At 37.0% G+C, this 10984-nt stretch overlaps 1 protein-coding gene across 1 annotated transcript in view; it reads right to left on the reverse strand.

Annotated features, from left to right (window-relative positions):
• XKR9 (XK related 9) overlaps positions 1-10984 on the reverse strand; it is a 32859-nt gene that overhangs the window by 9335 nt on the left and 12540 nt on the right. The window contains exon 2 of the mRNA XM_019625994.1: positions 125-342. Coding sequence (XP_019481539.1) covers positions 125-342 — 218 coding nt within the window. The remainder of the gene's footprint in view (positions 1-124; positions 343-10984) is intronic.

Below are 10984 nucleotides of genomic sequence, written 5' to 3' on the forward strand. Positions count from 1 at the left end.
CAAAAAAAAATAATTCTAAAAAGAAAAACAATGTTAAAAAATTCTGAAACCTGCCAAAGAGTTATGTAATTGACATAAGCTCTCAGGGGCATCCATCTAACACAGGGTAATAAGAAAGACTTACATTGACTGAAATTTGCTTCTCCATGTTCCAGAAGGATATAGAGCTGAAGAACCAGTTGTGGGCAGCCTTCCAGGTAGGTCTCAAATAGTCTGAGCATGCTCAAATCAGTCACTCTATCTATAACTTCTTTACGTAGATCAATTTGTTCTCCTATGAAGTTATCAGTCTTGCTATGTTTGAAAACCACATGATAACCCTTTTTCAAGGCATACCAATACCTGTAAACATAAACGTTTATCCTCAGTAATATATTCTTTATAACATGGATGTTAATATACATAATAATTTTGGGGAAAAAAAGTGCCATGTATTTAAGTACAGAAGTTTCCCACAAATTTTCTTTACTATAGTTTTCTCTCAACTTTGTGAACATCTCATGGTGGCTTTGTTGAGATTCAGGCTCCATAAACTCTTATTAATATTTCATGTTTGATGTGGCATTTTATGTTAGCACTGTTAAACATACATGATCCCAGTTCATCCTCACAATAGTTGTGTGAGATGAGAATTATTCCCATTTCACAGATAGGTAAACTAAGGCTGAGAACAGTAAAATGATTCGCTGAAAGTTACACAGACAGTAAGTGGCAGACCTAATGTCCAAACTGAGATCTTATGATTCCTAGTCTTAACCACTACTTTCTGAAAGACCACAATTTTTGATTCGTGCAATTTATCTTAAATACACTACAGATATATGCCCTTATGATAATATCAAGGTTGAAGATGAGATTGGATCTTCTTTCAATTTAATCTATCCAACAATTACTCAATATCTGCAAGGTGCTAGGCTCTTTAATCATTACCATGCCAGAAAATATATACGTAAAATCTTGAAGACTCTTAAAACATCCTTGCTCAGGCTCTTTTGAAAGAATTTTTAAATAAACATGAGTTATCATCATGCAAGCAAAGTTAATTTTTTAAAACATGAGACACTTATTTAAAAGAAATCTGAGGCTAGCAATGATGCGACCGGGATTCTACCCCAAAGTTAATAAAATTCTCCTCAGTTTCCTAATATATCATAAGGGCAGTGGTATATATCCTGTTTCAACTTGCTCCTTCTTATCAATGTTTCACAATTCAGTAAACGGTACTTTCATCTTGTTGCTCAAACCAAAAACATGGGAATAATTTCCAACTCCTTTCTTCTTCTCATACCCTACAAAAATTCCTCAGCAGGTCTGCTTGGTTCTTGGTTCTAACTTGAAATAGACCCAAATCTAAACATGTATCTATTCCACTGCTACCATCCTAGTTTAAGCAGATGACATCTCTGGCCTGGATTACTTCAACAGCCTCATAATTGGTCTCTCATTCTACTCCTGCTCCTTATATATCCTACTCTACACAGCTTCTAGATTGAATCTTTTAAATATAATTCAGATGTCACTCTTGGGTTCAAAATGTTGCAAGGATTTCCACCAGACTTAGAATAAAACCCAAAGTCCTGCTATACCCTACAAGACCCTCCATAATCAGCCCCCCACATATCACCACCCATTGCCTTTCCATCCCATTTCTCCCACACTTCCAGTGTACCCTTCTTGTTTTTCCCAACATAAAGGCCTTTGTCTTTGCTACCCCATCTGAACCTTAGGTGTTTTACAAGTTTACTCCTTAACTTCATAATGAAGCTTTCAGATACATGAAGCAAAACTTGTCAAAAAGTAAAGGGAGAGNAAAAAAAAATTACTAGGTATGTCAAGAGGCACAGAAAATCAAGGCAATTTTACCTTTCTTTTATAATATAATTTATAATTTATAACACAATGTCTTGCAGTACCTTCAAATCATTATTTGAAACACCAATGAAAATAGTTCTGTAGGTATGAAAATTTTCCACTTATAGAAATGGCAAATAACAAAGAATTTACACTTTCTAAGCTATCTGCAAGAGTAATTTTATCCTTCTCTAGATATTACACTACATAATTCTCATTATTGCTCATACAGAATATTCATTAAATCTTACCTATTACATACGTATTTATCAGCACTAACTTTTACTCCATTCCATTAAACATTTTCATCTTATTGAGAACACACAGTTTCAAAACTAACTTCCAATATCAACACCTAAAGTACTTTCCAGCTTCCCCAAAACCTGTTCTTTTTTCTCATTGCATGTTTTGTTTCTTACATATTACAACCTTAATAACTCTAGCTTTAAAAAGACAAAGTATGTGAAAATACTTTGAAAACTAAATCCCCACACAAATTTAATGACATTTATTATTATTACTATTAATTAACATATAAAAAGCCTGGAGAAAAATTTAATACTTTCAACTAATCACCATAAATATGCTGCTTTTTAACAGGATAGAAATTAACCATTATGCAAGCCATTAAAATAGTCCAAATTCAAAATCTAACAATAACAAAACAGTATGTTATCCTCTTAATATTTGTTTTTATTTTTTCTCTTTACTTTCAAGACATATTGGGTAGTTGGAAAAGTCACAACATATTTTCTCCATGTTTTTCGTTGCAAAAACGCGTCAGGACTTTTCCGACAACCCATTATATTGCTTTTAACAGAATTAAATCTCTTCAGATAATAATGAAAAGGTCATATAAAATTAGATATACAGAGATCATGGAATTCTCAGGGCCTAGTTAGATACTAGTTTCTTTAACTAATAAAATAAGGTTTTGAGCAGCATGATTCTTAAAGCTGTTTTTAGTTCTGTGTATGATTCTGTACCAGCTATCCACATGGCTATTACACTGTTGCAGTAAAATTTTCATTTCGTTAAATCAATGGAAAAAATTAACTTAAGAAGTAAGGACTCTAATAAAGTTGCAAGTGATAAGCTATATTTGCACAATCAGACAAAATATAAAATAGAAAACAAACGATTCACGGGCTGGCCGAGTGGCGCAATGGTTAAGAACTGGCTTGGGACGCCAGAGGGCCCCGGTTCGGATCCCACATATGAGGGCCAGTGACACTGCNAAAAAAAAGTAAAGGGAGAGAAAGACAAATCCAAAATCCAAGTTGAATATTTTAACACTCATCTCTCCATAATTAAAAAAGGGGCTCAGCTAAAAAAAAAAAAAAAATTAAGTGAGAAATCAACAAGATATCTAAGAAAATCCCCAAATATTTAGAGAATGAGGTAAAAGGCTCAGATCCTAAAGTTTCATAAATAGTGCAACCTAGGAAATTTGAACATTACTACACGACCTCTAAGATTTAATTTTAAAAAGTAAGTAGAAAAGAGGGTTCAACTATTTAATTCCCATTTAAGAAACTATATAGAAGGGCCTAGAGATCTGTGAGGAGACTCATCTCCCATTGTAGTAGTCTCTTTTACACAATTTTGCTTTATGTGTTTTTTTGGTTTTTGTTTTTTTAAGATGTTATTGGGGAATTGGGAAAGAGGAGCAGTGCTGGGGAATTGGGGAAGGGGGACAGCCAAGTTGTTGTCCTTCAGTCTTAGTTGTGGAGGGTGCAGGTATCTCAGCTCCAAGTCCAGTCGCCATCTGGCCGTCCGTCGGCAGCTCGCGGCTACTCAACTCAAGGTGCGGTGTTCAATCTTAGTTGAGGGTGGGCGTAGCCACCATCCCATGTGGGAGTCGAACCAGAAACCTTATTGCTAAGAGTGCACACTCTAACCACTGAGCCATCCGGTTGCCCTTTTGCAGCTCAGGGCAGCTCAGCTCAAGGTGCCATGTTCAATCTTAGTTGCAGGTGGGCGTAGCCCCCCATCCCATGCAAGAGTCCAACGGGCAACCTTGTTGTTAGGAGCACGTGCTCTCACCAGCTGAGCCATCCTGCCACCTGTTGGCAGCTCAGCAACAGCTCAGCTCGGGCGCAGCATCACTGGCCCATGGGGGAATTGAACCGGTGACCCTATTGCTCAGAGCTCATGCTCTTAACCAACTGAGCCACTCGGCTACTCTTTTATACAATTTGAACTTTTTTCTTTCTACCACATCTTTAAAAAGAGCAAAAATTACTTCCATATTTAAATTAAAATGCCTATCATATATCCATCAAAGGAAAAGTCTCCTTTGGCAAAGAGACAGGTTTTATCACAAATCATACATAAAATGGAAATGCAAGTGTCATCTAATTTATATTCTGGAAAATGAAACATTCTATTCCACGGACCCTGGAGCAGTAATAGCAGACTTAATAGCAACAGGCACTTACACCTGATAAATAATTCATGTTGATATTCCTTGTCTTTCATCTACCAACACAAACTCAATTTATCTATTCTCTAGAGAAATGAATCCATTAATTCAGCAAATCTCAAGTTTTTTCGCACTTAGTCTGCACAAACTCTTGGGTAATTAGCCCATTTTTATGACCTGTTTGAATTTTTGCTTACTTATTATTTGTCTCAGCATTATGCCATTTCCTGACTTAAGAAAATACAAAGAGAAAGAAAAAGACACAAAGAAAAATGTATCTGTTTATCTACCTGGCATTTTTGCTAATAGTCAAACTAATTCAATTTTTCCTTTCTTTTTTTAATTGTTTGAATAAGCAAAATATTCACATATCTCAAAAATCAAAAAATACAAGTTATTCAGTGAAAAAACTAATCCAATTCCTATAACCCAACTACCCAGTTTTTACCCTCCCCCATGACCATGAGAATTCACCATAGCGAGTGTCATGTGTACCCTTCTAGAGTTTCTTTATGCATATATAAGCAAACATAAATACACATGCCTTTTCATCACCTTTTTTTACACAGATTGTAGCATATTATACCTGCTGTCTACACCTTGTCTTTTCACTTCAAAATACAACTTGGAGCTCTTTCCATTTTAGTACATAAAGTACTTTATCATTCTTTATATAGCTATATAGTATTGCCATTGCATGGATATACTATAAATTCTATCAACAGACATTTAGGTTGTTTCCAACATTTAGCTATAACAAACAATGCTACAATTGAAAATTTATGTGCATATGTCATTTCACATTTATACAAGTATGATGAATTCCCACAAGAGAAACCTCTGGCCTAAAGGCATCTGAAATCTGGTCAAACTGCCCTCCACAGGGATTGTATCAATACATACTTCCATCAACAAAGTATGACAGTACCTGTTTTCCCATGCCTTACCAAGAGAGCATATTATCACTTGCATTTTTGCCAATCTAGTAGGTGAAGAATATCTCAGTGAAGTTTCAATTGGCGTTACTTTTATTATGAATGAGGTTTAGCGTCTTTCATATAACTTAAGAGCAATCTGCATAGCCTTTTCTATGAAATATCCTTGTACTTTTCCCATTTGCATATTGGATGGATAAACTTACTTTTTGATTTCAGAAGCTCTTTAAATATTAGAAGACTAGCCCTTTGTCTATTATAAGTTGCAAATATTTTTCCCTGTTAATGTTGTTTGTGTTTTTGGCTTTTTGGGTTTTGTTTTTTTGCTTTCCTTTGTTTTTGTCTGTTTGGTGGATTTTTGCTTTTGTTCACTGACATGCATTTTTTAATAGTCAAACCTATAATTTTTATAGCTTATGGAATTTGAGTTATGGTTAGAAAGGCTTTCCCCATTCGAAGGTTATAAAGGAATTCTCCCATGTACTTATAGTGCTTTTATATATTTTTTACATTAAATATTTGATTCGTGTGGAATTTATCCTAGTGTCTAATATCTTACCTAAAAGTATAGTCCATAATGTGAAATCTTAAATTATTCCAACTCTAAAGTTAATCAAAACCTTCACTATTCTTATGATTCATATACTGGCTATTGCTTCCTCTTACTTCCATTCTGGTCAATTTCTACAATCTGTGTGGTCTGCCTATTTATATGGCATACAGAAAAAAGAAAAAACCCTTTTCTTGTCCTTGTGGTTTGGATCGGGCAGGGGATGGGGGGAGTGCTACTCTGGAAACAGAACTCTTCCAGTTTATCCTTTCAGATTTTCTTCTGGCTAGAAGGCACTAGAGCCCATATTTTGTCACATCAAAGACTTGGAGGCTGAAGACTACAACATTTTAAAATTCTCTCAGTACCCACCTCTGTTTCTATCAATATACTTCTGAAGATTTCACCTTCATCACTTAACAGGCTAAACTCTTTTCAAGGTTATGTGCCATGTTCGGGCATAAGCTAAGCCTGACCTTCCTATGAAGGTCCGATTAAAATTTCCATGTATTTTGTCTAATGGCTACCCAGTTGTCCCAACACATCTAACTGCTAAGAAAAAAAAAATCAGTAAGAATGTAGAAACTCTGATGAAACTATCAACTACATTTACTAAATTTCATTTCTAGAATACTACAACCAACCAACAACTACAGAACACATGTGTTTCAAGTACACATGAAATCATTAAAGATGGACCATATGTCAGACAAGAAAATAAGCCTGAATAAATTTCAAAACTGAAATCGTAAGAGTATGTTATCTGACCACAATGGAATTAATTAGAAATCAATATGAAACTATCTATAAAAGACCCAAATACCTAAAAAAAATTTTTTTTAATATAGCTTAACATTTGGATAAGAGAGAAATCAAAAGGAAAGCTAAAAATATTTTGAACTGGTGGCTAATAAAACCACAACATCTCTGGGCCGGCCAAGTGGCGCATTGGTTAAGAACTGGCTTGGGATGCCAGAGGGCCCAGGTTCGGATCCCACATGAGGGCCAGTGACACTGCCCTCTGCAGCTAAGATGCTGAATGGCAACTCGACCTGGGGCTGGGCTGCCATGGGTTGCCGGCGATGGCGTAGGCTGCAGCCGCTGCTGCAGTGGGTTGCCATAAGCTACTGTGTGTAGCCGGCAGCCAGCGTGAGCGGCCGTCCAGAGGCCAGCGACTGACCTGCCTCGCCCAGGAAGAGCGCAGTGATGATGCCAGCTTGGGCCAGTGGGGCGACATCCTCCACAACTAGACTGAAGAACAAAAACAACAGCAACTTGTCTGTTCCCCTTCCCCCTACTCCCCAGTGCTGTTCCCCTCCCCCAATTCCCCAATAAAATCTTTAAAAAAAACACAACATCTCAAAATGTCCGGGATACAGTTGATGCACAGGTTTGGGGGAAACTTATAGTTTATATGTTTTTATTTAGAAAGAAGAGTTAATAGTAGTAATATAAGTTTCCATAGAAATAAACTAGAAAACGAGAAGCAAACTAAGCCCTAATTACAAGGAAGGAAATAAAGATAAAAGCATAAATCAATGAAATAAGAAAGAGATAAACAACAGAGAGAAATTAAAAAGCCAAAATTTGGTTCTTTTAAAAGATATAAGAAATTGATAAACCTCAAACAACACTGCTGAGGGGTAGGGAGAGGGAGGAAAAAAAGGGAGAGAACAAAAAATGCCAGTATTATGAATGAAAAAGGTGGCATCACTAAAGATCAAAACTATAACAAGGGGATATTAGGATCAACTTTATAGTAATAAATGAAACTTTGATGAAATGAACAAAATCCCCAAAAAGCACAGCTTACTAACATAAGATCAAATAGAAACTCTCAATAAATCTATATTAAAGAAATCAAATTTGTTTTCAAAAATCTACACACAACATTAACTCTATCTAACACATTTTACCAAACATTTAAGGATGTAAAAAACACCAGTCTTGTACAAATTCCTTCAGAATACAAAGAAGAAATACTTTCTAACTTCTGTTATGGGGCTAGCATAAAACCTACCAAAGATATTAAAAGAGAAAATTATTTTAAAAAATTATCCCTCATGAGCATGGACACAAAAATGCTTAATAAAATACTTGCAAATGGAATTCAGCAATGCATACAAAAATAATTAAGTCTACCCAGGACTGCAAAGTTGGTTTAACAGCATTAAACCAATCAATGAACGGATGAATCAATGAAAAACCACATGATCATCTCAATAAATGCAGAAAAAATATTTCACAAAATACATATCTGTACATAAAAATAATTTTAAAAACTCTCAAGAATATTAAAAGAGGGGAAAATCTCTTTAATCTGATAAAGGTTGGCTATGAAAAACCTACAGGTAACACCAAACTTCATGGCAAAACATTCAATACTTTACCCCTGAGATCAGAACAAATCAAGAATGTCACTCTCATCACTTCTATTCAACATTTTATTTGAGGACCTAGACAAAAAAATGAAGCAAGATAAATAAAAGGAATAACTATTTTAAAGGAGAAAATCAAACTATTCCTATTTGCAAATGATATGATTAACACAGAAAATACCAGGAAACCAAACAAAAAACTAATATAAGTAATAAGTGAGCTTAGCAAGGAAATATATATATATATATATATATATATATATATATATAATGGCTTGACTTCTAGTTTCCAGTCTGTCATGTAAGCGACTTGGAAGTTGCCATTCCCTCCCAACAACAAGTAAAAGCGAAACCAAAAAATCAACAACTCTTTTAGATCTGACAGAGAAGTACTGTCACAGGGCAAACTATTTCCCCCAAAACTGAGGAGACAGGCAGGTGGATACAAAGAATCACAAATTACAGGAGCAGGGCCAGCCGAGTGGCGCGATGGTTAAGAACTGGCTTGGGATGCCAGAGGGCCTCAGTTCGGATCCCACATATGAGGGCCAGTGACACTGCCCTCTACAGCTAACATGCTGAACAACAGCTCAACCTGGAGCTGGGCTGCCGTGAGTCGCCGGCGACGGCTTAGGCTGCAGCCCCTGTGGCAGTGGGTTGCCATGGGCTACTGTGTGTAGCCAGCAGCCAGCGTGAGCGGCCCTCAAGCCGCTGTGAGCGGCCGACCAGAAGCCGGCGACTGATCTGCCTCGGCCGGGAAGAGTGCAATGATGGTGCCAACTTGGGCCAGTGAAGCAATGTCCTCCACAACTAGACTGAAGAACAAAATGACAGCAACTTGTCTGTTCCCCTTCCCCCAATTCCCCAGCGCTGTTCCCATCCCCCCAATTCCCCAATAAAAATCTTTAAAAAAAAAATTACAGGATCAGAAATCCTTAAGAAACTCCTTTATGCTGATAACAGGTGCCAGGTTAGGAAAACCTGAAATGTAACTGATGAATTGTGGAGGCAAGTGTAAACAAGTTTTCAACTTAAAAACTTGAGCAAGTGCCCCAACACTTTTGTGAGTTTTACCTACTGGAGCTCTCTCACAATAAAGATGGGAGAAATCTCCACAGGTATCTAACAGGGAGAAGTGAAAGTAACCATTCTGAAATACACCAAAGCATTCCGGGAGGGGAACAGGACTGAGGCATTTCAGAAGTCTACAGACCACCGGCAAACTCTCGCTAAAAGACAGACCTAATCACAGGGCTGTAGTATGCTTCTCATCCTCCCACACTTCACCACCATATTACTAAAAGTATATTTACTGCAGTTCCTTTCACCCAGTACAGTAAGGCCTCACTTTCATCAACAGATTCTTACAGCTGCAGGGAAATGACATATAACAGAACCAATTTTACCATAGGCTAATTGATGTAAACAAGAGTTAAGTTAGTTCCTATGGTATCTCATCAACACTATAACAAAAGGACATTGAACATAACGACGTTATTCAATGATCTGCTGTACATCATGCCCTGCTTTCAACAAAAAATTACCAGGAATACTTCAAAAGATAGTTTGAAGAGATAGCAAGCATGAGAACTAGACTCAGATATGGCAAGGATGTTGGAATTAGCAGACCATGAATTTAAAACAACTATGATTAATATGCTAAAGACTACAGCGGAAAAAATAGATAACATGCAAAACAAATGGTTCAAGTAAGCAGAAAGATGGGAATTCTAAGAATCGATAAAATACTAGGGAGGCAGCCGGGTGGCTCAGTTGGTTAGAGCTCATGCTCTGAACAACAAGGTTGCCGGTTCGATTCCTGAATGGGATGGTGGGCTGAGCCCCCCTGCAACTAGAGTGAAGATGGAGACTGGACTTGGAGCTGAGCTGCGCCCTCCACAGCTAGACTGAAGGACAGCAACTTGACTTGGAGCTGATAGGCCCTGGAAAGGACATACTATTACCCAATTAAAAAAAAATACTAGAGATCAAAAACACTGTAACAAATGAAGAACATCACTAATGGGCTTATTAGACTGGACGCGCTGAGGAAAGAACCTCTGAGCTACAGGTTATCTCAATGGAAACCTCCAAAACTGAAAAGCAGAGAGAACAATGACCAAAAAACACATAAACCATCAAAGGACTGTGTGACAACTACAAAAGGTGTAACATATGTGTAATGGGAAAGAATATCAGAAGAAAAAGAAAAAGAGAAAGGAACAGAAGAAATATTTGAAATGATAACAACTGAGAATTTCCCTACATTAATGTCAGACACCAAACCAAATATCCAGGAAGCTCACAGAACACCAGCCAAAATAAATGCAAAAAAAAAAAAACTGTACTTAAGCATATCATACTAAAACTGAAGAAAATCAAAGATGGATTTTTTTAATCTTGAAAAAAACATCTTACATATAGAGGAGAAAAAGTAAGAATCACATCCAACTTCTCAAAAACCATGCAAGGAAGAAAAGGGTGGAGTGAAATATTTAAAGTACTGAGAGAAATGTAGAACTCTGCATCGTACAAAATTATGCTTCAAAAGAGAAGGTCACCAGCAAGATGGTGGAGTAGAAAGTTCCAATGTTCATTCCCACCGCCTCCAACAAAAACAATGAATAAATATCTGCAGGGAGGTAGGCCCAAGATGGCACCACAGGAGGACGCTGGTGCTTGCCTCCTCCCAGGAACACACAGAATATACACCCACATTTCAAGCAATTTTCCTGAGAGACAACTGAGGGCTGATTGAACAGCTTCTGCATAACAAATGAGACAGAGAGAGACAGAGAGACAGAGAGAGAGAGACAGAGAGAGAGAGAGAGAGAGAGACCGCATA

The sequence above is a fragment of the Hipposideros armiger genome, unplaced genomic scaffold, assembly GCF_001890085.2.
Source record: "Hipposideros armiger isolate ML-2016 unplaced genomic scaffold, ASM189008v1 scaffold_650, whole genome shotgun sequence".
In the NCBI taxonomy this organism is placed as follows: domain Eukaryota; kingdom Metazoa; phylum Chordata; class Mammalia; order Chiroptera; family Hipposideridae; genus Hipposideros; species Hipposideros armiger.